Raw genomic sequence first — 27,192 nt, forward strand, 5'->3', positions numbered from 1 at the left:
CTCCGGCGGACGCCGGGGGGTTGGGGTATCCATTGCCCACAGGCCGAGAAGGCCGACTCCTCCCGGTGCCACGCGGTACGACGCGGGCCAGCAGCGATTCCTCCCCGCGACTGGGGGGTCCTCACAGCACTGCCCTCCCCGGCGCGGCCAAGGAGAGCGGAGTTCGGGTTGTTGGCCTCGTACAGCGTGAGAGAGAGGAAGGCGAAAGCGGGTCCAGCGCTCTCTCGTCTGCCCACTTAGCGGGCGTCGGGCTGGCTTGGTCGAGCCTCCCAGGACAGACTTGGCCTCCCGGCTCCCCGCAGCCCTCCGGGCAAACGTCCAAGCGCGGGCCTCAGACCCGCCTCCAAGATCGGCGAGGTGGGGCCCGGGGGTCTCGGCTCCGCGGCTGGCGGGGAAGCCCCCCGAGCAAGGTCTTACATCAGCCACCCCACGTGCGGTCGGAGGGAGGAAGTCGCTCCAGTCCCCCGGGCTGCGCCTCCCCCCACCCCCGGCCTCCGCCCCTCCCGCCGCGCGTCTCCCCGCCCCGTCCTTGGTGCAGCAGCGGCCGCCGAGCAGAGCAGCGCCGCGCGGGGCCGAGTGGAGCCGAGCAGTCGCCCGCGCCGCGTCGCCGGTTTAAGCGCAGTGCGGGGCCGCGGCCGGGGGCGGCGATAGTGAGACCAGCGCTGCGCTCCAGCCCCCTTTTCCCTCCATGGTTTCTCTCCGCTCCCGTGAGTAACTTGGCTCCGGGGGCTCCGTTCGCCAGCCCGCACGCCGCCCACCGCCTGGGACCGCGCCGCCGGGCTCTACCGCCAGCAGACCCCTTCCGACGGCCCTCGCTGCGCAGGCCGGGACGCCTCTCCCCCCTCCGCCCCCGCCGCGGAAAGTTAAGTTTGAAGAGGGGGGAAGAGGGAAACATGGACATGAAGAGGAGGATCCACCTGGAGCTGAGGAACCGGACCCCGGCAGCTGTAAGCAGAATCTCCGTTGGGCGCCCTCTCCCCCCGATGACTTGCATGTAATGGTGGCCACCTGCGGGGCCCGGGCCGCGGGTTCGCCGGCTCCGGCTCGGAGAAGGGCGCAGCTCGCGGGCTCGGACGGGGAAGGCGGGCAGGCGGGCGGGCGTGGAGGGGGGGAGCGAGCGCGCGGGGATTAACTCTTTGGCGCCCGCGGGCCCCCGCGGCCGTCTGGGGAAGGCGGTGGGGTGGGGGAAAGGAAACTTTGAGGTCCTCGCCCGCCGGGGTCCTTTCCCGGAGAAGCGCGTGTGCGTGTGGCCGGCGGCGAGGGAGGGAGGAGGGGGTTGTGTAACGCTGGGAGCCATGTTTGCAGCCTCCCGGGATGCGCGGCCGGGCGGAGGCCGGGCCTGCCGAGGAGCCGCGCGGCCAGCCGGGGCTGGGCCGGCTGGGGCTCCGCGCGCCCCCGGGCCGGCCGCGGAAGGGGCTCGGGTGGGGCGGGGACTCCTCCGCTCGGGCCTCGCGGTTGGCACCGGCCGGCCGAGGGTAGGGGGGCCGTGGGGTGAGGAGGGGGCTGTCGGCCTCTGAGGGAGGCCAGGAGCCCCCTCGAGGGCCCGGGGGCTTGGGCGGGCGCGGCCTGGCGCGCGCGGAGCGGGGGAGGGGCGAGCCGGGCGGCGGAGGTGGCGCAACCGCCGTCTCTCCCGAGGCCAAGTTTGAAAAAAGGACGCGGTTCCCGCCATTTTTCAAGCCTAAAAATAAAACTTTCTCCCCTATTTCTCTCCCTCCCATTTCGTCCTCTGGGCCTTCCCCATTCCCGGTCTCCTAGGGCGCGCCCCGGTTGGCCCCGGCCAGCCGTTTTGGCGGCGGCTTCGCCTTTTCTCCGCGCCGTGGCGGGGTAGCCCGGGGCCCCTGCCCGGAGTCTGGCCCCTCGGTGTGGGCGGGCTGTGGCTCCTCGCGCCAGCCCCGGCGCGCCACGGTCCGACAGAGCGCCATGTTGGCGGGCGCCTGTCTCCCTCCGCCGCGTAAGCCGGCCTGTGGGTTCGGGCCGCCGCTGCCGGGCTGAGCCGGTGGCTGCTTTTCTGTCCGCCTCGCCGGGGGCTCTGCTCGTACTGGCAGGAGCTGCGCGCTGCGGCCGCCACCGACTTCTCCGGCTCGACTCCTGTGGGGCGCGCTGCCGTCCCCCCTCCCCCCTTCTTAAAAGGGCAACGCCAGGCGGCCGCCTCCGCCCGGGCCAGGCGCGGGGGGTACGGGCGGGCCTCGGCTGGGCTCGCGGGCCGCGCGGTCTCCGCGGCCTCTGCCCCCGCACGTGGTCCAGGGAGGCTGGCACTCGCCGCGGCGGCTGCGTGAGCTGCGGGCGGGCCTTTGAGAATCGCCTCTTTATTCTCCACCCCTGCCCTCCCGGCGGCGGGGCGCGGGGCCATGTTCCGTGGTGCCCGCGCGGGGCGGCCGCGCCTCCGCCAGACTCGGGGCTAGGGTGAGTGGCGTTCCGTGGCCGTGGGGAAGCCTAGGGGAAGTCCTCCCACCCTGTCCCAGTCGAGCGATGGGCGCGCTTCGTGCAGTCATGCAGCTGTGGTAACAAGTTGCCAACTTGTGGAAATTCGTCAACCAGCGTTCGCTTGGTGTGTCCCCACAAATGGGGTACGCGGTGAGCCTCCCCGCGCGTCCTTGGAGGACCTGAGGGGTGGGCGTCTCCAGTTGGTCCCCTGGGTTTTTCTGGTTGGGGTTCGACCACGGCCGTTCCCTCCGTCCACAGTCAGACATTTTGTGTCGGCCACGTGCTAGTGTTAGTGTATTGAACGGTTAAGCCTTTTCGTACCCTAAAACTTAAAAGAGTTCTGTTCTCATTTTGAGTTGTTAATTTCAAACCCTTGCATTATTGCTGCGAGCTGCAAGTTAGTAGAATGTGGAGTAAATTTAGCCAAAATTTCCAAAAGTATGCACGTGGATCTTCAAAGGGCTTTAAAACTAGGATTTCAACTCTTTGTGCGAGAACTAAAGTTTGGTAAGAGAATTTTTACGCTTTCTGGGAGACACAACTGGGCTGATGTTCCCACTATATGGAGTTTTTTCACATATGCAGTAACCAGTATATTACTTTTTAGAAGTACTTAAGTAGGAGCAGGTGTTAACTTTTCAAGTAATCAACTTAGGCCTTATACACTTGCCAAAGACAGGTTAGTCATGTGATTGTTTCATTAACGTTAGATTAAAAGTCAGTTTGTTAGTTGCACTATTCACATTTCAGGTGCTCAAAAGCAGCAGGTGACTAGTGGCTACTGTTACTGGATAGCACTAGGCTACAGCAGTCCCCTACTGGTTTATTAAATATTTGAGTACCGGCAGTATGGCAAGGCCTGGAAAAGCAGGGTGAACTAGACAGCAGTGCCTTCCATCCTGGAGCCTCAGCACCCGGAGGTATCTAAATTGCACTGGTGCAGTTTAGGGGCTTTGGGAGCCCTTCTGGAAGCCTGCTAAGGTTGGGGGACACATAAAGGCTCCCCTGGGAACTCTGAGGAGGAGACTCAGCAAGAGTTTGGTTCTTAAGACAGGAAAGCTTTGATCTTAAATTGAAGGCTTTTCAGGGGAAAGAATGCTGTAGATTTTGAAGGAAATTCTAAGAGTTAAATAGTCCTTTGCACGGAAGAATCATCATTGAGGCAAATGAAGAGTTGGAAGAGGACTCCTTTAAAATCAAACTCAGTCACATGGCTCCTTATGTTTGTTGTGGGGCCAGCTGTTACAGAGTAGGCTTGGCCTCTGGGATCCTGCAGACTTGTCATTTGGGGGAAAGAAAAGAACCATCATTGGATGTACAGTTAAAATATGGACAGGAGGCTCTTAAATGCATACATGCATTCCGTGGTTGAACTTAATGTCAAGTGAGAACTAAGTGAGGAGAGTAGAGGTTTGATCACACATGATTTTTGTAATTTTTTTTTTCTTAAGGCCAGATAGGCTTTTATTGTGTATGTGGCTTTTTGATTTTTATTTTGAGGTTTGAAGATGACCCTCGTAACCCTTACCTTCTTGTGTTGGCCACAGTGTGTGAGACCAAGATAGTAGGTTCAGTTCACCAATTACTATGGTCTTACTCCTTATAAATACAAGTACGCACATTTAAGAGGGGACTTGTGTGAAGAAATGTGTAATTCAGGTTTTTTCCTAAGACCAAAACAGCTCTTCTTATCAGGTGTGTTCTCATAGTGGAAAAATGTCCCAGATGGCATTTAAAAATCTACATAAACAATGAAGATCATCATTTTAAAATATAGGCAAGGATAAGAAATATTTTATACAAAATATTTGTATCGTCAGTTACTTCACTGAGAAGAAATTGTGCAGTGCTAGTAATACCATATACACCACGGAAATTGATGGTATTTTCAGATGTGAACTAAAACACTGATGGGGCTAGTGAAACACAGTTTAGTTATATTCCAGAATGGAAAAAACACCTGTTCTTTATGTGAGGCTCTCATCCTTCCCTTGCACGAAACGTGGCCCTCTGTTATGAGCACTGTTATGAGCACCTTATTAACTCTGCGTCCAGGGACAGCCAGCCTTGATGTTAAGTTGGGAGTTTTCCATTCAAAGTTAGAAAGGCAGGCAATTCCCGTGGTTCAGTGGATGCCTCCGTGGGACTCCGGTGGGCTGTGTGCAAAGACGAGGCACTCCTCTTATAAATAAGAGTAACCTTAGGAGACAGACACTTCTGTTTCTCCTATTTTACACCTTTACATTTTTTCCCCAACTTTTTCCTTCTTGTGTTTCTTAATGTAATTTTCAGCACAGTGGGATATTCTAATTGGTTGCATAGCAACTTGCTCGCCTTTCCCCCCCATTTTTAAAGTATTATATCTAAATTGAAGAAAAAAAATAGTAGATGTAGATTAAAATAGGATGGGGGGGGTGTGTGAGATTTCTACCATCTAGACATTTGGGTATATAGTCTACCAAATATTTAATATTTTCCAAATTCAAATTCTTTTAATGTATTTATATAAATACAGTAAACTTCTCTACCTCTATGTGTTACTATTATTTTGCAGTTTCATTGTTAATGTCTGCATAGATCATAATTTATGGGGGTGGTTAGAAGGTTTTTTTGCCATTTTAAGTAGTACTGAAAGGAACCTCTTGAAATGTGAATCTGTCTTCTGTCAGATTGTTGTTCAGAATGGTTCCTTTCTTTACCTACACAACCAATAGGATATGGGTGTTTCCTTCTTTCATGCTGACAGTCCTGTCACCTAAATACAATTGAGAACCATTAATATATATTGTCATTTTGAAAACATTTAAAATTTTTTTTTATTTTTTTTATTAACATATAATGTATTATTTGTTTCAGGGGTACAGGTCTGTGATTCATCAGTCTTAATTCATAGCACTCAACCGTAGCACATACCCTCCCCAGTGCCCATCACCCAGCTGCCCCATCCCTCCCACAACCCTCCCCTCCAGCAACTTCAGTTTGTTTCCTGAGATTAAGAGTCCCTTATGGTTTGTCTCCTCCCTCTCTGGTTTCATCTTGTTTCATTTTTCCCTCCCTTCCCCTATGATCCTCTGTCTTGTTTCCCAAATTCCTCATATCAGGGAAATCATGTAAGTGTCTGAAAACATTTTAAAATAATGGTAAAGTAGGAGGTTTGGAACATTGGTTAACTCAGAAGAATGAAAGTTGGCAAGGATGCCAGGAGTTACTTTTTCTACATTTTTAGATTGTTTCACTTACTGCAATAACAGTGTATTAACTTTCTAATTAAAGGAATTGATAATTCAAAATGATCTCTAATTCCTCCATACCTTTACCTCCCCCCCTCCTTGTAACAGTTATAACCGTTCTAATTGGGGAAGATCACCCAACCAGTTCCAAACCAGTTAGGTAAAACTGATATCAGTAGCCAAGGGAGTGGAAAGAGAAAGCAGTTGGAGAGGATGAAAGGAAAATGGCTTGATTTTTTTTCTCTGCTAGCACCAATCCCCATAACTTGACTATAGTATATTTCAGATTTTTCGGTTAAAAAGTAGTAGAAAATAATGGTTTTTCTGATAGTCGCAGAAAACAAAAACAAGAGTTAAATAGGAAATAATATGGATTATTTATAGTTTTTAAGTATTTATCTTGCATTTATATTTTTAGAAAGATCTAATTTAATTGGGAAATGAAGGATGAAGAGTAAATATGGTCTCTAAAGTTTATCGGTCTTCAAACAAAGCCAGCTAACTTTATCTTGGACCAAATAGCAACCTGAGTTGTACACCCAAATGTACAAATGCCTGCCCAGCCTTCCCTCCTTAGATAGTAGCTCGGTGAGGATTTGGAACAGGAGGCGAAACTGGGGCCATTTTTTCTTGATTAGAATCCCTCATTTATTCTGGGTCTGTATTGGGAGGCCATTGGGTTATCTATCCCCAACTCCCTGCCCACTGTCCCCTCTCCCAAGTTCTGTCGCTTGCAAGCAAGTCAGGGTCCCTCCATAGCAAGGAACAGGGCAGGGGGAAGACTTGACTTCCAAAAATGCTGCTGATGCAGTGCCTGAGAGCAGACACCTTTCACCATGCTCCTCTGTAGAACTTCAGATGAGCTAGAAGGCAGCTGCTGACGGTTCGCTTTCCAGACTTCTTGTCCTCGGGCACAGCCCCAAGTGGAACCCTGTGGTCTCTGCTTTCTTCAGTAATTCCCACTCTGTGCATTTTTCCCCAGCGCCTTGTCCTCTTACTGTGCCTCTGGTACTCCGGTCCAGGGGTGCCAGGTTTCTTTACTACTACTTCAGCCTTCCTGGAAAAGTCAAGGGGTATGCCTTCTCTGCTGAGCCATACAATCCTCTGTCTGACTCAGCCCAGTAAATTCTGTTACTTTCTACTTGTGGAGAAAATTTAACAACTGAGCCACTCAGGTGCCCTACTTGTGGAGAAAATTTAAAAGTCTCAGGTGTGCATTCCCTGAACTTCTTGCTCTCCCACTTACAAACTCACCTACACCTGTATCCATCCTGGCTTTTTCCATAGGAGGAGCTTCCTACCTCCCAACAAGAGTAGAATGATCTATCTCATTTTTAATATGCAGTTTTTATTGTAGTTGCACATCAACTTTTTTAATGTGATGTTCTGTATTTTTTTGGCTTGTCTGTTTTTTGTCCATGTTTCTTTGGGGTTGTTTTTTTCTTTCTCAAGGTAAAAACAATATCCTTGAGAAAAAGACAAATTAACGCAAGTATCTAAAATTTCCATATATCAAGAAAGGTCACAAAAAAATAACGGGTTGGTTGCCATTTTAAATAAAGAACTCGGAACTCAATAACAGAGACTCAGATGTCTCTATTCTTTCACCTAGCAATAGATTGTGAGGAAATAAACCTGATTACAGAAGAAGTTTTATGTAAAAAGGTATCATGCCATTATTTATAAACGGGAAAATTAGAAATATACAAGAGGATTGTAATTTGTGGTATATCCTATATACTCTAATTTCTTTAGCCATTAAAAATACTCAGTGTTATTAAAAGTATGCTTAGTAACAGAGTTTTATCTCACCTATATTTGAAATACACAAAGACTAAGTTAATACCAAAATATTAACAGTGACAAATATTTCTTGCATTGATACGATAACGCTTGTGATCAGGAAGATGTTCTCTTTTATATCCAGGTTTTCTATTGCTGCATCTGCTCAACCCCCTACAGTCCTGACACAAACCTGTAGGCAGTACTCTGATAAGCCTGTGACCAGTTTTCATCATTTAACAGTTGTGAGAGCTCTTTCTCATACCTGGGGTATAGTGGTGATTGAAACAGACAAGACCCTGCCCGTAATGAAGCTTGAAATCTAGTGGTGACTTTTTAAGTCTTTATTCTCCTAATAGATTCATATTATCATCATTGACATGCTAAATAAGATTTTTTTTTAAAGATTTTATTTATTTGAGAGAGAGCTCATGAATTGGGGGGACAGAGGGAGAAGCAGACTCCCCGCTGAGCAGGAAGCCTGACACAGGGCTTGATCCCAGGACACTGAGATCAACAGTCTGAGCCAAAGGCAGATGCTTAACTGACTGAGCCAACCGGGTGCCCGCTAAATAAGGTTATAAAGGAAGGTCTCCCTTTCTCTTCTTGAGAGATTTTCTGTATATAAAAGTGAATCCATTCTTCACATTTCATCCCACAGTGTATCCTGGAAAGGAGTCCCTTGTTGATGGGCATTGAAGTTTTCTAATTTTTTCAGTCCTTAGTAACTTCTTGTGCCTTGTTTCAGAAGCCTTTACAGGTGTTTGAAACCAATACTCCACCATTGGTACCATTCCTGATTCTTCTTGTCTTTTTTGCACATCTGTCCTTTGTCCTCTTCCTAGGGATTCCGTCCTTTCACTCTTGTTTCTATCCTGATGACTCCAAAAACAGAACTGACAACACTTCTCTGCACCCCAAACCACATGTCCTGTTGTCTGGGGAAACTTGTACCTACACATCCCAAGGGAACCTTAAACTCAGTATCCTTCATGGTATTCATTACATCTGCCCCCTCCAGATCTGTTCCCTACTTACTTCCATCTAGCTACATGGCTCCCATTTCTCTAAGCCAGACTTCAACTTGCCCTCCATCATTTTCCACACCCAGCAACTGAACCTGCAGATTTGAATCATTTAACATCTTTTTTTTTCCCCTCCCAGTTCCCTCCTCTTGATTCCTATTCTGTTGGTTCAGCAAACCTGTTTTAGCTTACGTTTGAATCTTTATGGTAGTTTTTGATGACCCTAGTTACGGTGGAATTTTATCAGTTGAAAGAAATAGCCAAGAGGTGATTTCACCCAGTGAGCTGGGAGGCAATATGGCTAACTCGAGTCCCTCTTCACTTGGCTTTTGGCATATTCGTGTCATTCTGTATAATATTTTGGATTCTTTGTGAGATACGGTCATAGAAAATCCCCCAAACCAAATGAGGACTTTTAGTAGTATTGCTGTTTTAGACGTGTGAGCAATTACAGTTGACTTTATTTTTATGGTTTGTTGGTTTTCCTTTTTTTTTTTTAATACGAAAGAAATATATGCTTATAAAAAGCCCAGTACAGATATGAATAAAAGCAGAGGTCCCTGTCGTTCCCCTCATCCCTTTCCCCAGAGGTTACTTTTTTAGCATTTAGTGTGTTCCAGGTGCTACTCCTCTGCAGCCCCATGCCATGAATACTACTATCTTCCTTCACAGATGAGGAACTGAGGTGCAGAGAGGCTAAGTGACTTTTCTGAGGTCACACAGGTCCTAAATGGAGGAGTCAGGATATGACCTTGGGCATCTCTTCCTATAGCCCATCCCACCTCACTTGACACCTTAAGTTTTCAGATGTGATTTTTCCCCAGAAAAGGGGAAAATGGCAGAGGTGTGTAAAGAAATGTGGAATGAAGGAAGGAAAGAAGTAAAAGGTGTAACCGGCCTTCGTGTATCCTCACTGTAACCAGGGCTTAGGAGGAGGAAGTAGACAGGGTAGTGAGAAGTAGTAAAGAAGCAAGTGAGAAGTTGTGGGTGTTGTGGGTATCACAGACTCTAAATCTGTGTCCTTCTCTGTAAATGGGGGGAGGCAGGAAGGTGTGGTGGTGCAAAGAAATATGAGTAAGTGCTTCGTAAATGATAACAATTACTAGAGTAGTATCCTTGGATTTTGTATGGGAGGATGAAGACATTATTAGCTCATATTCTCATTGAGGACTGTGAGCATCTCCCTTCCACATGCATGCTTGATTAATGCTATTTAACATGGTAGATTCACCACAAGAGTGCCTTTGGCGGTTAAGTCTAATTTGCATCAGTGTAAATTGACTAAAATGTGTTAAAAAGTTGCAAGTTTCAGCATCCACCACAGAGCAAGAGTGGAAGTAGGGATTAGCATGATAGATACACAGAGACTGTTTATTAAATTGATCAGTATTTAGAATTGTGGGGCACCTGGCTGGCTCAGTCAGTAGAGCACTCAACTCTTGATCTTGGGGTCAGGAGTTCAAGCCCCATCCTGTGTGTAGAGCTCACTTTAAAGTAATAAATATATATAACGGGGCGCCTGGCTGGCTCAGTTGGTTGAGCGGCGGCTGCCTTCGGCTCAGGTCATGATCCCAGGGTTCTGGGATCGAACCCTGCCTCAGGCTCTCCGCTCAGAGGAGAGCCTGTTTCTCCTTCTCCTTCCACCTGCCTCTCTGCCTACTTGTGTTCTGTCAAATAAATAAATAAAATTAAAAAAAAAATACAAATAAATAAAATCTTCAGATATGGTACACTTGGATGGATTGGAATTCTGAATTACAGGACCCACAAAGAAGGAGATTTTGTGGCCTGAAAAAGGAACCTAATTTAATGTCTTAACAGTTTTCTTCTGTAGAAATAGCTTTCTCACATGTAACCCAAACTGATCTTTGTTTTGAATTAAGTCCTCTTTCATCTTGACCCCTTCTAATTATCAAGATAATCTTAGTAAAGATTAATAAAACCAAAAGTGGAAGTGTGTAGTGCAGAAACCTGTTGCCAAAATCAGTTAGGGATTTGATAGGAAAAATAAGGTTTTCCTCTTTTCCTTGTGTCAGTCCCCTGGGCCTTGAGGGAGACTCAGCCAGTGGGGTTAGGGCAGAGGTGGGGGTGGTGTCTTCTCTGCTTTCATAGTTAAAGCCCCCTCTTAGGGAACAGACCTGGGAAAAGGAATAAGGAAGATATAGTTTCTTCACTTATATTTTAAGAACTGCAGTTCTGTCTGTGGAAAGTAGAGTTTAAATCTTTATTTATACTGTGGTGTAACATTCCATCCCTGCTATCTATTAGTATATTGTTACTAAATGCTTAATCATTTTTCATTTATTTATAACTGTGATCTAGGTCTAAGTAGAGGCCGCCCCTCTATGTGGATGTTTTTGCTGGGTGTTTATGGTTGTAGGTTTTGCTTCGTTCTTTGTTTTATATATGTTTCTGAAAGCTTTTTTTTTTTTTTTTCTCCCCCTTCTTTCCCCTTTGTCATCCACAGGTTCGGGAACTTGTCCTGGATAATTGCAAATCAAATGATGGGAAAATTGAGGGCTTAACAGCTGAATTTGTGAACTTAGAGTTCCTCAGTTTAATAAATGTAGGCTTGATTTCAGTTTCAAATCTCCCCAAACTACCTAAATTGAAAAAGGTAAGTACTTTGTCTTTAGCAGTAAAAGAGAGAACATCCTGAGAAAGGGAAACATGTATGATTTTACCTGTAAGAAAGCAGTTAGTGTAGCAGAAAGCACGTGGCCTTTGGACCTGGGCATATCTGGGATTGAATTCCAGCTCCGCCAGTTCCCTGATGATCTTCTGCAGGGTACTTAATCTCTCTAAGGCTCAATTTCACTCACCTATAAACTGGTGATACCACCCAGCCTCACAGAACTGCTGTGATGTTTAGGAATAAGACGTGTTGGATGCTCAATAAGTAGTAGTTATGAAAAATAATTATTTTGTGAATAAGCTATTACTGGTTAATTGCTCTATGTTATAATGTTAGCTGTGTTTTTTTCTTAGTATGCTCTGGTTTAAGAACCAAAGGTGCCTCTCACTCTTCATGTTTTATGTTTGTTGATTAAGGGTGAGTTTCAATAAAGACTTTTCAGATGGGTAGTCTGATCATTCAAACCTATTGTGTAATTCTTAGTGACTAGAAAGTTTAAAATGTGTTGGGACTGCAAGAATTCATTGTAACAAAGCTACTGTATCTCCCATCCTAGCCGATGGCTTGTTGTTAGTACTTTATTGGTCTAATTGTAAATCAGTCACGCCACCAATTAAAAAAAAAAAAGCCCTCTAGAAAAATGTTTTCTCGTGTCCTTGCACATGTAACTGTCTCGGGGCTCCAGAAGGTCGAAACTGGAAAAAAACTTTGCTTGATTCTAGCCTAGTCCCTCGTTTTATAGGCATTAGCAACAGACCCAGAAAGGTACAGTGATTTGCCTAACACCACCTACAAAAGAGGTTAGCACTAGAGCCAAAACAACCCATATTTCCTATTTCCTAAACCAGTACTTTCTCTATTACATAATGAAAAGTATGTGTAAGTATTGCAGGCTTTTCCACTGTTTGGTATTCACTTTATTAGGGAATTTAAGCAGAACTTTTATCCAAAGGTACACAGAGAAATCTGTAATGAGATTTAGGCAAAATGCAGGTAGGCTGTTCAGTAGCTTGCTTTGAGTCCTGAGAGGAGATTGTTATGGGTAAAGTACATTAATTAAAAACCAAAAACCCTGGACACCTGGGTGGCTCAGTCTGTTACCAGTCTGCCTTCGGCTCAGGTCATGATCCCAGGGTCTTGGGATCGAGTCCCACATCGGGCTTCCTGCTCAGCAGAAAGTCTGCTTCTTTCTCTGCCTGCTGTTCCCCCTGCTTGTGCTCACTCCCTCTCTGTCTCTCTCAATCTAGTAAATATTTTAAAAAGAAAACCAAACCCGAAACTCTTAAATTTTGCCTTAGGTAATAAATGCTTAGACAGTCCTCACGAGTTTCAGGTAACTTAGCTTCCTATCAGAAAGAATAATACTGTTATATTTAAATTTGTATATTGTTCCTTTCGTCTAAGCATCTATTTTAGAGGTTCAGGTGTAATCCTTTTGTATTTACGTGGGTTATTGGTGACATTGGGAGCTCTGATTAGCCCATTAAATAAATGATGGCTTTCTAGCATGTATCTGCATAAACTTGTTGCTAGTGTGATCCTAGTGTGTATTTCGAGTTCTGTTTTCCTAGCATCCTAATACATTTTCCTCTTTACTGTGGTGTGTGTACTCTGTCAGACTCAGAAGAGAAGTGAACTAGTGACTATATAGAGGCTTTATCAAATCCTTCTGAAGCCTTGTTAATCACTTGCAGAGTTAGGGAGGAGTGGAGAGATCTACATATCAAACTTAAAGGCAGATAAGAGGTTCTCACAACTGATAACAAACTCCCTTTTCTTCCTACCCTGGAGCACAGATTGTTTTTTAAAAAGAAACTGGTTCTGAAAGAAATTTTAGTGTGTAAATACCCCAGGTTTCCTCAATTTACACATTGATTTGATTTCAAAATAAACATGCCGCTAAATGCATTGGCAGATTGCCTTGCTGTCTCTATTCCTTAAGGTAATTCATGGTGAAAGGATAGGAATATTACATATGTGTGACATTCTAACCAACTAAGGAAAGCAGTCTCTGTTTTTGTTTTGATTTACTGAAATCTCAGTAAAGCTAACACTTGAGTCTTTGTTGATAAGACTTATATGTGTATATATATATATATATATTTTTTTTTTAAGGATTTTTTATTTTAGAGAAGAGTGAGAGAGCATGGGGGAAGGGGCAGAGGGAGAGGGAAAAGCAGATTCCCTCCTTGAGCAAGGGCCCCACTAGGGGCTCCATCCTAGGACCCTAGGACACTTGAGCAAAAGGCAGACGCTAAAACCAACTGAGCCACCCAGATGCCCATAGATTTGTATTTACAAATCTAGAGCATGACTAGATAATTTGGAATACCCCATGGGAAGGAAAAAAATGTTTTGAAGTGTTGCGTTTCCTCTTCTGAAATATTTAGTAACACCTAAGTCAAGGACTTGAGTTGTTTTTTAAATTCATTCTTTCAACAAGTATTTAAGTTTTTAAAAGTTCCTCTCTCCTGTATCATGTAGTTCATTTCATTGCATGCCAAAGTCTAAATTACATGAAGTTTACATGCTATTCTGAGTACATAGCATAGTGGGAAGGGCCAGTTCTTCGGAAGCTAGCCTCCGTGGCTTTAGGTCTTTGGTCACCCCTGGAACTGTTGTGTGATCTAGGGCAAGTCACAGAATTATAATTCATTTTCTTCATTTTTAAATGCAGATAATAATTCTACCTACCCTATAGGGTTATCGTAAGAGCAGATAAGCTTGGGACACCTGGGTGGCTCAGTGGGTTAAAGCCTCTGCCTTTGGCTCAGGTCATGTTGCCAGTGTCCTGGGATCGAGCCCCGCATCAGGCTCTCTACTCAGCATATCTCTACTCTACCCATATCTCTGCCTGCCTCTCTGCCTACTTGTGATCTCTGTCTGTCAAATAAAATCCTAAAAAAAAAAAAAAATCAGATAAGCTCATATTTCTAGTGTTTGAAACAGTGCCTGGCTCTGTACCTAAGTACACGTAGGTACTGTGTAAGGGTTAGATGTGGTTGGCTGCTGTTGTTGGCACCTAAACTAGAGAATTGAAAACAGTTCTGTGGTCCGAGTTTTCTCATCTGCTAAATGAAGAGTTTGAATTATATGCCCTTGACTGTCTTAATTTTTCTGGCTCTAATTTCTTTCACTTCGGGTTCTGGTTCCTCAGTGAAGGCTCATTCCTTCATTGGCACACTACTTGCTGTGCTACTTGACCTGCCACTAAGAAATTAGAGTAGGTTCTCATAAAGGCTAGTGCTGGGTTTGTGCAAGAAGTAGCCTCTGGGGAGTTGGTTTCAGCAGCCCTGAAGCTGTTGGCCCACTCAATTTCCTGAGGTCATGGAGCTTCTTTAAGGGCTTGCTTTGGGACCTGTGCCACTCCTGTAGCCTTCAGAACAACACTCCCTGGTGGCTTCCAGGTAGAGAACCTTCCAATGTGTCAGAACTATATAGGACCAGATCAGCTTTCAAGTGGGCATCGTGAGCTTTGTTTGGCACATGGAATAAGCTGCTTGGAATGCACAGACCATTTACCCTCCCTGGCAGGTATAGCCTGTTGCAGCTTCTCAAAGAATTCTAATTTGTCTTGACCCACTTTTTAGGTTAGAAAATGGATTCATCAATGTCAGGGCCAGATCTTGAGCAAACTAATTAGCCGCTGGTTAGGGAAATGCAGCTCTTATCCATTCTGTTTCTCCTCCTCTCCTCAAATGTTCTTGGGATCTGTGAACTACATAATCTGGTTTTAATCAAACAAAATGAACAAACATGCCCTAACAGGAACAGAGATTATTTGATCTTGATAAGTATTTAAGAATTGTATTAGCTACTTACGACACCTTAATGATAGGTGTTTCTCTGTGTATCTGTGTGTGTGGTATATTCTCTTGCAGCTTGAGCTCAGTGACAATAGAATCTTTGGAGGTCTGGACATGTTAGCAGAAAAACTTCCAAATCTTACACATCTAAACTTAAGTGGAAATAAACTGAAAGATATCAGCACCTTGGAACCTTTGGTAAGTAAGTGAGGACTTGGAAACCAGGACTTACTGGTCATTTTCATTTTCATATTTATTTATAGTGAGGGAAATGCTTGGAAATGATAATAATTGATCAAGAAGGTGGTGGTTTTTATTATAACACTTTCTGTAGAAGTTTTAAAGATCAGGGCCTCTCTGGTTATGTGTTCCTGTGGCTTTGCTCTCCCTGCCTGATACTCCGGTGGTTTCCTTCCAAGGGGAATTTTTTTCTTTTTTTCTTTTCTTTTTTTTTTTTTTTTTTTGTCCTTTTTAACTTTCATATATTGACCATAGACTTAAACATTTATCTTAAAATTTTTTTCCTCAAATTGGCTGGGCTAGTCTATACTTTTATACTTTTACAGAAAAAGCTGTTCATACTGGATGGCATATCTGAATTGTGGATGGAACAGTCCAAGGACAGCTCCAGTTAGTTTTAGGTCTTCTAATTGATCTTGTGCCCGCTGGATCACTGTCTCCTTAAGTTTTGCATGGGAACCCCTGAAGCCTCGGTCTTCATACTGGGATAAGCTATAAAATGTTAAGTGCTAGTTGAGTTACAGGCTTACTGTGTGACCTTGGGCAAATTGCTTCTTCTCTCTGGGCCTCAGTTTCCTCACTTAGGAAGCAGGGAGGATAATAAACTCTGCCTTACTTTACTGAGGAGTTCTGAGAATAAAATACGGTAATGCACTTAACTTTGCTTTGTAAGTTGGGAAGCGTGCTAATGGGGGTCCAGTCCACGTGGAAGTTGTAGGGCAGAAAAGAGAAAAGGGCAGGGAGAGGTTAATGTAAAGTGTGGGGCAGCCTCCCAGGCTGTTCTGTGTGGCTGCCACTGGGAAACTGCTATGAATTCAAGATTGTTAAGTGGCTGATTTGTCTAAATAATGCATTCTATAAATTTGTCATTGAGACCGAATTCCATTTTAATAAGGCTAATGGAACTCCTGACTTGTTTCACATGTCTTTCATACATTAAGTCAGTCTTCCCATTTGACTTATCTAGCAAACATTAATTGGGAGAGGGTTTTGCAAGCAGGTAGGAGCTGTCTCAGGATCCAGAAGAGCAAAACCCAAGAGGATAGGACATCTTTCTCTATTATCGCTATCAATTCAGATGTCACAGCACATTATAATATTTATTTGAGTTTCACCTAACTTGTACAGAATGCTCTGTCGATTTTTCAGGGGAAGATGGAGTTAAATTGTGACTTCTTTTAACAGAGAGGATTTCCTGCCAGAATTATAGCATCTTTTTCCTCCTAATCAATAATTAAGGCTCTGCTCTAACGTAGGTTAAATTGTCTCTTATTGAGTCCCTTTATTTTTATGTTTCATTCAGTGGACCTCGGTTAGCTCCTGTTTCTCAAATGCTAGGAGCCTGTTTCTCGCCTTTGCTTCGTGAATTTGTCCCTTTGTTCCGTTGTGGGTACACCCAGATACTTGGGCTCCTTCCTTTTTACTAGTCTGTTCTTTTCCTCTAACCCAATCCCCATTTCCAGTGTTTCAGCAAACATTAGTGAGTTTTGCTGTATTCAAGGACATTAACATTGGCCCATTGTATCTGCCTGTGACCCAGAGAAAAGAGAACGACTGTCCCCCTTTTAGAGATGAGGGAACCAAGTTTAGAGAGCTTAAATAATTACTCAGTGGCCACAGGATAAATGGCAAAGTAGAGGTTTAAATCCAACTCTAGCATTCTTTCTACTGCCCTTGGGACCTGTTCTTTTTGCCTTCATATTTATTCTGTACCCAAATTAACATTAAACTGGGAATTCCAAGAGGAGCACTAAATTAAGTGCTGGAGTCTCTCGGTTAGACCGGCTCCCCTGAACCTTTATTGTGTATGTGTCTATGATAGGCCTATCAATTCAGGGTCACTGTGAATCTAAGAACCCCTTTTTTCTAGAACAGAGTGCCACGCAGTGCCTCCCATGGTGGGTCACTGGCTGTTGCCCAATTCTTGTGCCAACCCGAGTCCTCTTTTGATGTTTCACCAGAAGTTTTTGTCCGTGGCCTAGCACACACAGGCAGAGCAGAAGCAAACGTTTTGTGGGAGTTGTTTTCTTGGGCATTCTGACCTGGTCAGTGATGTATGAGCGCCCTTTGGTGGCTGTGAACATCTGAGTCCCCCAGGACAATGAAGAGTGGTGAATAATTGTATTTACCATTTTTAGTGGATCTGCTATGTACTGTGCACTGCGGTAGATGCTTCATGTATGCGATTTTGTTAGTAATCCTCACATTTCTGCAAAGAGAATAAGAACACGGCCCTTTTTTATGCATGAGGAAGCTGAGGCTTGGGAGAGTCCGAATCCCTTGTCCAGAGTCACACACCAGGCTAGCCAGTGACAGAGCCACAGTGCTGCACAGCCAGGGCCATCTGGAAAAGCTTGACTTCCCACCATTCTCCTAAACTTACTCTTCAGATGCCTGGGGGTGCTAGGTAGATCTCCTAAAATTATATCTTGCAATAAAATAAAACTGTAGGAGAAGGTGAAGGGGGGGAATGTTGGGTCCGTTTTGTCTTCTGAAAGCATTCTTCAGTGGGAACAACACCATCCTCATCCTCATTAACCACGTACATTTTGAACACCGTCTACTTTGAGCCCAGTTCTTACAGTCATTGCAATGATTGTGAATGCCTCTGCTTGCTACAGGGACATTAATCGAGAGACAAAGAAGGCATCAATTCAAACTTCCTTGGACACCTTTTTTAAGAGACCTGGGCCATCCAAACCATCCCCCAAAGCCCTTCTAAATTCTAAGAAGGCAAGCAAAATTATTGTTAATAAAATGTTTAATGTTTATTATGGCTAGCCTATTAGTTTTAGGCCACATTTCTGGTGTGGTAGCATTCCGATTTTTGAGCGTTTTTTTGTTTCTTGGTTTTTGGGTGTTTTTTGTTTTTTGTTTTTAGCAGTATTTACACATTATATTGGGTTCCTGACTAAATCTGTGGGTAGTATATTTTGGGCCTTAAAGTACAATTATATTACTTTATAAACAGTTCTAGAGTACACTACAATTACTTGGAATTTTGTTGTTGTTTATTTGCTTTCACTTTGTTTTCTAGCATACTGTTTGGCATGCTTGAGTTATTCATAATGGGTTCTTAAGAAGTATTCAAAAATTTCACAGATTCATGGAGTTTCAGAAATAGGTGGAGGCCCTGTGTACTGTGACAGGAGGTGGAACTAGAGAAGGGGCTTGAGGCACCATAGAGCGTGAAAGATGAAGGGTTGTATACATTTTCGTGCATCCATTCCTAGGGAATAATTTTGAAAAGCAAATGGCTCATTCCCTTGAGTGAAGAATTTTTAGACTTTGGGAAAGCTGCCTAAATTTACTTGTGGTCATATCTTAGCTGGTACAGAGACAACCTTTTTGTGAAGAGAAAAGAGTTCCCAGTGTGTCAGCTAGTTGTCTGGGGTGGTATTTCAACATTTTTTCCCCTCTTTGGCAGGAAGTCCTACCTGGGCTTCTGGAGGTCAGGACCTGCCTGGTAGGGGACCTAATCTGAAAGCCACACAACATAAAAGCAGCTCTCCCTATGATTAGAAGGGCTGGGGACCGCTTTCTTAAGACCTCAGGGGACTGACTTACATAAGCACATTATTTGATCCACAAACTCTTGGATCACTGTACATTGGTGTTTGGAGGAGTGCATTTGCCTGTTGCCGTAACCCTGCTCTGTGTTCCCTGCCTGGCTCTCTGTTCCCAAGGGCTGCTCAGTGAAAATAAAACAAGTGTGGAAACCTCTTCTTTGACCAGGAAGATGAAGATCCTGTAAGTGCAGGGGTCAGCAGCCCTTCCTCTACGGGGCCAGGTAGATGTTTCAGGCTTTGTAGGCCGTAGGGTCTGTCGCAGCTACTCAGCTTTGCTGTTACTCTAGTACGAAAGAAGCTGTACATAGTACATAAACAAATGAAGTGGCTGTGTTAGAATAAAACTTACTTTACAGAAACAGGCAGTGGCCAGGATGGGCCGGTCATCTTTTGCCAAGCACTGCTTTAGGGTAAAGATTTTAAATTATTTTCTAACTCTCCTAGATCACTAAGATACCTCAAGTCTTGAAGACAAGGTTTTTTTCATCTGCATTTCTTCCTGGGGCTTGTGAATGTTGAAATAGTTTTCCCAATAAAGCATCAAAGCCTTTGAACAGTGTTTATTTTTTGCAGCTTACTTCATGCAGAGATCCTCTTAGTTTTGTTTTTGTTTCGTTATAGTACTACTTTCTCAGAGAATACCAGGCTTTTTCTCCTGATTCAGAACACTTAAAAGTGACATTTATGAAGCTACATGTCCTGTGCCCTCTGGGCTTTTTGGCCCTATTCTAGAGGGCACCAGGCTACATACTACTTGATGTTTTGTGTTTGCTTTTTAAACACTTGGCCCTCTTCTCCTTCCTAAGAGGGTCTGCTCTTACTTCCTGCTGTTCTCTTCTATTTGCCTGTAATATACTCCCTCTGCCCTCCCATAGTCTCCCTTCACCCTTAGTCACAATTTGCGAAAGCTGGGATTGAAATACTATTGCACAGTTATAATAGCAAATGAGTCCCTGAGTAAAATACATGGACATTTTCTTATCTACTTTGGCTACTCAGAAAACTTTCCTCAACCCAAGCTTTCAGATACCAACTATTTTGTGTTTTGTACTTTAGATAGATTAAACCAAAGTTCTAAACAAATGAGGTATTGCAACAAAATTTCAGGGTATGGTAAAATCAGAAGAAATTTATATCAGAAAGGTCTGGTAATGGTGTTGATCCTTTCCCCCCAAATTAAAAAAAGAGCATTGTTTCTCTCCTTCAGAGGTTTCAACTCTTGAGTGCCCCTTCCCTTTCCCCAGCCTGTACTGACTCCTCTCTTTCTGGAGAATAACCGTTACCAATAATCGTTATCATTTGCTTTATTAAATGCTATTCTCTTTTGTTTCACATCTGTGTCTCTGAATAGAAATCTCAAGTACTTCAAAATTGATGCATTGATTAATTGAATGAATTTTTTTTTTCCCCATCCTGCCACCCCAGAGCACTGAAGACTGGACTTGATATCCAGCAAGTTCTTGTTGGCCATCTGATTACTGGAATGTTAAAACTTAGTTTTGAACCAAATTTATTAAAACTCTGATTTGTCTCATACTGTGAAAAGATCCAGTTTTAATGAATAGTTTTTCAAATTCGTTTTTCTTAAAATTATTAATGCTACCAGAAAAAGACAGTTCTCTGAGAAGGTAGATTGTAGAATCTAAAATCTAATGGCCCATTATAAAGGTTGTGAAGGACTTGAAATGTTTTCCTGTGTATAAAGCTGAGTCAGTAGCAGCTAAATGAATACAGAGCCTAGAATCTTACCTCTTCGGGAGATGGGTTTTGTTGCTTATGTTCCTTTGGTTTAGAAATTTTGTTTCTTAATCCTTTTCTTCAGAAAAAGTTGGAATATCTGAAAAGCCTGGATCTGTTTAACTGTGAGGTTACTAACCTGAATGACTACCGAGAGAGTGTCTTCAAGCTCCTGCCCCAGCTGACCTACCTGGATGGCTATGATCGAGAGGATCGGGAAGCCCCTGACTCAGATGCTGAGGTGGATGGTGTGGATGAAGAAGAAGAGGATGAAGGTAAGTGGGGTTAACATCCAGTGAACCTACTTTCTGCCTGTCAAAGGTCGTGATAAGCTGTTGAATATTCTTGGTATTGAGAACAATAATTACTTTCCATGTGTATAGGGAATTTATTTCCATTAAATTTGGAACTAGGACCTCTAATTAATTTTAGTAAGTTCTTGGGACACTGAAGCCTTCAAATGATTCAAAATAAAGATGATTTGTTAGCCTCGAATTTGGAGCCCTAACACATTGAAGTATTTGTGGTTTACAGTTTACTGAAAGGACCATCATCTCGTGTCTTCCCTGCCTTGTTCGTTTCTTTTCTTGGTTATTGTCTGACTTATCCTTACAAACTCAGCTTTGTCAGCACTTCCAGATTGCATTTCCTGATGCTTGTGAGCTAGGTTAGGTTCCTTGTGCATGCTAAAGCTCTTCCTTGCTTACCTCTTTCATAACCTGTCACTCTCCGCTACTCTTGTCCCTTTCAACTATGCTCTGATGATCTTGGGTAGGAACGGTTTTTGTCATCTTTATTCACAACTTATTCACAACGCCTAGCACTTCACAGATACTAGGTACGTGTCCATTGTATCCAAATGTAAATGAAATCGCTTTCCTGATGGCCTTGTGCTCTCCTTGCACCATGACTCACTGACTCTGAGCCACTCAGGGTAAATAGTTTCTCACCTCCAGTGGCTTAGAGGAAGCAGAATGATCAGTTTTCACATAAGTCAGCATGAAGAAAAGTTACTGTCCTAGAATTCCTAATGTTGCTGGAATTTGTGGTATTAGTGTATTTGAAGCATTATTTTATATATCTTCTCTTTAAAGAGAAAAAGACATGAAACAAATGGTCAAGAAAAATAGAGGAGAAAAACATCAGGAAGCTTGGGTGCAATTAATGGTGTAATATTCTGGTAGCATCTTTGCAGATTGACCTCAGATTTGAGACAAGGCAAAAAAGGAGCGGATGTAGGATGGTAAAGCAGACACAGTATAGGACTTCTCACTTTGTTCCATATGTTCACATCACTTACTCCCTTCACTGAAGGTTCTCAGGTAGTCATGAAAACCCTCGTCGTGCCTCTTGTCTAAGTTCACCTTAAACAGGTCAAGTGGCCACATGTGCAAGAGCCTGTAAGGAAATTCCTTGGACGGTGGAGAGCAGCTCCTGAGAGGGAGTATCAGTCAAGCAACAAGTTTGAGTTTTTATGTGCCAGGGACTGTGGAATATAGTTTTGAAAGTAGAAAGTAGGGGCGCCTGGGTGGCTCAGTGGGTTAAGCTGCTGCCTTCGGCTCAGGTCATGATCTCAGGGTCCTGGGATCGAGCCCCGCATCAGGCTCTCTGCTCAGCAGGAAGCCTGCTTCCCTTCCTCTCTCTCTGCCTGCCTCTCTGCCTACGTGTGATCTCTCTCTGTCAAATAAATAAATAAAATCTTTAAAGAAAGTAGAAAGTAGACATGGTTCCTGTTCTTGGTCTTTACGGTCTGCTGAGAAACGTTAAGTTATCCCAAGTGAGTAAAGTGTGTGATTATGGAGGAGTATCAGGTGCTCGTGTGAGAGCGTATGATCCGGGATTAGGACGTCTGGCGAGTTTGTCTGAGGAAGTGATGTTTAACTGAGACCCAAAGGTTTGAATCTGTGTTAGCCAAGCAGAGAAGAAAGGGAAGAGCCTGCAGAGACTAGGAAGCCGGACAGCGCAGCAGGCTCTAGGACCAGGCTGCTAGCCTCCAGGCCTACACCAGCTGGAGTGGAGACACAGGTTGCAGGTGCCTCTCAGTCTGCCTCTTGTTCCCCACCCACGCTCACCCTCCCATTATAGGCTTATGAGCGTTTCTCGGGTTCCTCATCTGGCCTCTGGTTTTGTGGTGGTACCCTTCCCTCAGAGAAGGAGCTCAGTGTTAGTTATTTGGGGAAGGTGTGTGATAACTTTTTGCTATGGAAAATTCCAGACATAGACAAAGATAGAAATAATAGTAAAACTAACTTTCACGTTCCCATCACTGAGCTTCAACAATTACTGGTTCATGGCTGATCTTATGTTATACGTACACAACCCTACCTACTTCCCCCTCCCTTATTTTGAAGCAGATCCTAGGAATTCTGTCCTTTCATCAGTAGCTGTTGTAGTGTACAGCTAGTCCATCAGGACTCCTGGCCTCCAGATGTGAGGGGACTCTGATGGATAAAGGTTGTAGCTGCCTGGGAGAAAGGGGGCAAGTGTGGTGCGTGGGTTTCCCGGGCACTGGTGTAGCCCAGTGTTTGTCTCATAGACCAATCTAAAGCGCCCCAGCACCTTAGTACACGTGCCTGGTGGGCCATCGAGGGGATTTAATGAACTCCTTTGGACTGTTTCAGAAGGAGAAGATGAGGAAGACGAGGAGGATGAGGATGGTGAGGAGGAAGAGTTTGATGATGAAGAGGATGAAGATGAAGACGAAGATGTAGAAGGAGAAGAAGATGAAGACGAAGTCAGTGGGGAGGTTGGTGTAACTGTTTGCTGCTCTGTTTCCTATTTGTAGCTAAAAATGTGGAGGTCTTTTTTGCTGCTGCTGTTAAGAAAATGGGCTTCTAATGAAAGTAGTAAACTTGTAAATAGACCAATAATGATTTGATTGATATAATTCTTTTCCTCCCCTTTTTAGTAAATACTAAGCAGAATGCTTACAGAATGCAAATTAGACACAGTGCTTGGCTGTGTGGGATAAGTTTTGACCCTTTAACTTAGGAAGTAATAAGTGTCCTTTCCATAGGGTGAGAAAACAGAAGTGTTGAGAGCTGATGGTATGTCCATCCCTTGGTTGTGTTGAAGGGAAGGATATTTACCAAGTCTGAACTTGTTCTCTTATGTTCAGCTTAATTCAGCAAATACATCTAATGCCTGTTGTTTTAAAGAGGTAGGGATGCAAAGTTAAGCAAGAATGTGGTCCTGTCTTGAAAGTTGTCTAGTTTACGGGACACCCAGTGATAGAACACCTCTGAGGAGCTGAATGCCACAGAAGGACAGGAGAAAGGAGTGACTTGACTTTGACAGACCTCAAGGAAGTTATGAAAACAAGCAGAGAAAATGAGATGTCATCAGAATGCATGTTGCCTTGCAGTACAATAAAGAAAGGCTGAGCAATTTGTGTAATCTCAAAGGTATTTAATGAAATTAAATTCCTAAAAGAAGCTTTTTATGAGGATGAGCATATAAAAATTTTCTTCTGAAATTCAGGGTTCTAAAATCATTTTTTGAATTATTCATTATAAATTGTATACTAATTAAACACATCTGGCAAATTAAATGCTTCTGAAAAGCAGTTTTATTTATTTATTTTATTTTTATTTTTTAAAGATTTTATTTATTTGACAGGGAGAGACACAGTGAAAGTGAACACAGCAGGGGGAGTGGGAGAGGGAGAAGCAGGCTTCCAGCCCAGCAGGGAGCCCGATGTGGGGCTTGATCCCAGGATCCTGGGATCATGACCAGAGCTGAAGGCAGACGCTTAATGACTGAGCCACCCAGGCGCCTCTAAAAAGCAGTTTGTTTTGTTTGTTTGTTTGTTTGTTTTTCTATTTTATATAACTTGGGTAAATACTTTTAATATAAATGAAAAGGGTTATACTTTTAATACAAATGAAAATAAAGCAAATTCTCAAAAGACAAGGTCTTTCAGCTAATATTTGAAACCTTAAGACTCAATTAGCTCTTCAGGGGAGTGAATATAGAAAGGAATATAGAATCAAAACAGCCATAGGAATACCTGTAGGAAAAAGTGGATTGCTGGGTTTCCTTAGCAGAGATCTAGCAATGCTGTGCAGATTAGGAAAAAGTGGGTCCACTAAATATGATCATATACTATTTATCAGACCTGTAGAACGGAAATCCAGGAAAATGAACCAATGCTTGGATCACAGACAGTTCTTTTTCTCTATATATATTTATTTATATCTACGTATATGGTGTGTATGTGTATCTATATATAATTTATGTGGGCATGTGTGTGTGTGTGTATTCATATGTGTATATATGCTTGTTTATATATGTATGAAATTAGAGTCAATAAATAGGAAAGTAATGAAGAAAAGATGTAAGACCCCTATAAGAATAGGTGACTTTAGGGGGCGCCTGGGTGGCTCAGTGGGTTAAAGCCTCTGCCTTCAGCTCAGGTCATGATCCCAGGGTCCTGGGATCGAGCCCCGCATCGGGCTCTCTGCTCGGCAGGAAGCCTGCTTTCCCCTCTCTCTCTCCCTGCCTCTCTGCCTACTTGTGATCTCTATCTGTCAAATAAATAAATAAAATCTAAAAAATTAAAAAAAAAAAAAAAGAATAGGTGACTTTAGAAGGACAGAGAGCTCAGTAATTACACCAGAAGTCAGATTAAAGAAGGTTAAAGAAAAGAATATAGAGAAAGTGGCAAGTCTGACATCACAAATTCTCTTAGTTCCATTTTGCTTTCTTATGCAGTGGGGAGGACAAATGGAATTATATTTGAAAAAGGCAACAAAGTAAAAAGTTAAGATCCTAAAAAGCAGTTTTTTTTGTTTTTTTTTTAAGATTTTTATTTATTTATTTGATAGAGATTACAAGTAGGCAGAGAGGCAGGCAGAGAGAGAGGAAGAAGAAGCAGCAGGCTCCCTGCTGAGCAGAGAGCCCGATGTGGGGCTCGATACCAGAACCCTGGGATCATGACCTGAACTGAAGGCAGAGGCTTTAACACACTGAGCCACCCAGGCACCCACTAAAAAGCAGTTTTTAAAGAAAATTTTAGTTTAAGCTTACTCAGAAAAATGAACAGATTTCAGGACATTCAAGTAGATAAAGATAATTTAAAAGCTTTTCTCCTTGATGAATTATTACATTTATTGGCAAATTATCTTTTTCTCTGTACTTCCTAAGTTCGCAGGTTAATCCAATAGCATTCGCTATTTACTTGTCTTTAGGAAGAAGAATTTGGACATGATGGAGAAGTTGATGAAGATGAAGATGACGAGGATGAAGATGAAGATGAAGGTGGGTGTTACGCATGCACTTAGGTCCTCCTTAGTTAAAAATTCACGGGGAAATGCCCATTAATTTAGAATTTGAAACTAAAGAGAGCAAAATAAGACTCCCCCTGCCCGGGTGGCCTTCACAGGTGCTTGTACAGCGCTATCAGGGTGCCTGGGCTGCTGAGACCGCCTGCTCTGCGGCGGTAGCGGCTGTGCACAGACAGGAGGCTGCCGTTGGCTGGCGCCTGGAGTGTGTCCCACCCACCCCAGCGCTGGGATTACTGCCACACCTGACACTGCTGGTTTGGGAAGTCTTTCACTAAAATCTTAATAACTGGATCATAACTTCTGCAAGATAAAAATATAGCATCTTTCCAACTTTATTACTGTTACTTCTTTTCCCTACCACAACCAAAACCAATGAAACAGCTATTTATTTGTTAATTGTTGGAAATACAGATTCTCACACCAGTGTGGGTTTCAGAGTACCAGATTGTTTGCTCTGCTTTCCATTGGTTTGTGTTTTCTCAGCATCTGCTGTCTGTGCCAGGCACTGGACTAAACACTGAGTGCAACGGTAGGTGGGGCTCAGTACCGCCCTTAGGGAGCTTTTCGGAACAGCATGCGTGTTTAGGTAATTTCGTTGATACAGCCTCGAATTTTTACTGGTTGGAAAAAAACAGGATGATGTGTAGGTATTGGATCCTCAAGAATGAATACCAGGTACCTGAGGATTCTAAGAAATACCTTTTGAGTTAAACACTCAGTTACTACAATGTGAGTCAACTTAAAGACCGCACATTAAAATGGAGAAAACTGGGTCAACTTGGCTGTCATTTGAGATGTTGCTGGGCATGTTGCCCTTCTTCATTCAGTGGTTGCTAGTTGTGCTTTTTAGTTAATACCTCTTAAAATCAGCAACCTACCAGTCTGTTCAAGCTTACAGGTTTTAAATCTCCCAACTGTCAAAAGTTCATTGTTACCTCCATTAGCAATAACATAGGCAAATACTCTTCGATTGTCTCAAAGTGAATTTTTGTTATTGTGCAGAAGAGGAAGAAAGTGGGAAAGGTGAAAAGAGGAAGAGAGAAACAGACGATGAAGGAGAAGATGATTAAGACCCCAAAAAACTTGCAAAGAAAGAACTGTTCAGTATTGGTTGGACTGCTCATATGGATTTGGTAGCTGTTTAAAAAAAAAAAAAAAAAAAAAGGTAGCTGTGATACAAACCCCAGGACACCCACCCACCCAAAGAGCCAAAGAATAGTTCCTGTGACATTCCACCTTCTTCCATTTAGCCCCTCTTGGAAATTCACCACCAAGCTTGGGGACTTCACCCCAACAAAATTGTAAGCGTTGTTAGGTTTTCGTGTCAGACTTGCTGTAGCGCGGGGAGCTGTGATTGGTGAGCCGACCGTCTGTGCTACCAGTTGCACCGAGACTGTAACAGCATTTTTACTTTCTGTACAACAAAGAAGCTTTGTAAATAAAATCTTAACATTTTGGG

The 27,192-nt window shown here is 43.6% G+C and overlaps 1 protein-coding gene across 2 annotated transcripts; it reads left to right on the top strand.

The window, feature by feature from the left end:
* The first annotated feature begins 613 nt into the window (after nt 1-613).
* ANP32B (acidic nuclear phosphoprotein 32 family member B) lies at nt 614-27,192 on the top strand. Of its 2 annotated transcripts, XM_032860675.1 has the most exons (7): nt 615-947; nt 10,929-11,078; nt 14,978-15,100; nt 20,534-20,723; nt 23,070-23,194; nt 25,638-25,707; nt 26,736-27,192. In XM_032860675.1, exons 1-7 carry the CDS (start codon nt 894-896, stop codon nt 26,801-26,803), a joined length of 780 nt encoding a protein of 259 aa, XP_032716566.1. In that variant the 5' UTR covers nt 615-893; the 3' UTR covers nt 26,804-27,192. The 2 variants fall into 2 exon arrangements, with proteins under 2 accessions (XP_032716567.1, XP_032716566.1); XM_032860676.1 differs by lacking the exon at nt 10,929-11,078 and having other exon boundaries at nt 614-947.

The sequence above is a fragment of the Lontra canadensis genome, unplaced genomic scaffold (genome assembly GCF_010015895.1).
Source record: "Lontra canadensis isolate GAN:19392208 unplaced genomic scaffold, GSC_riverotter_1.0 scaffold19, whole genome shotgun sequence".
Classification (NCBI taxonomy): domain Eukaryota; kingdom Metazoa; phylum Chordata; class Mammalia; order Carnivora; family Mustelidae; genus Lontra; species Lontra canadensis.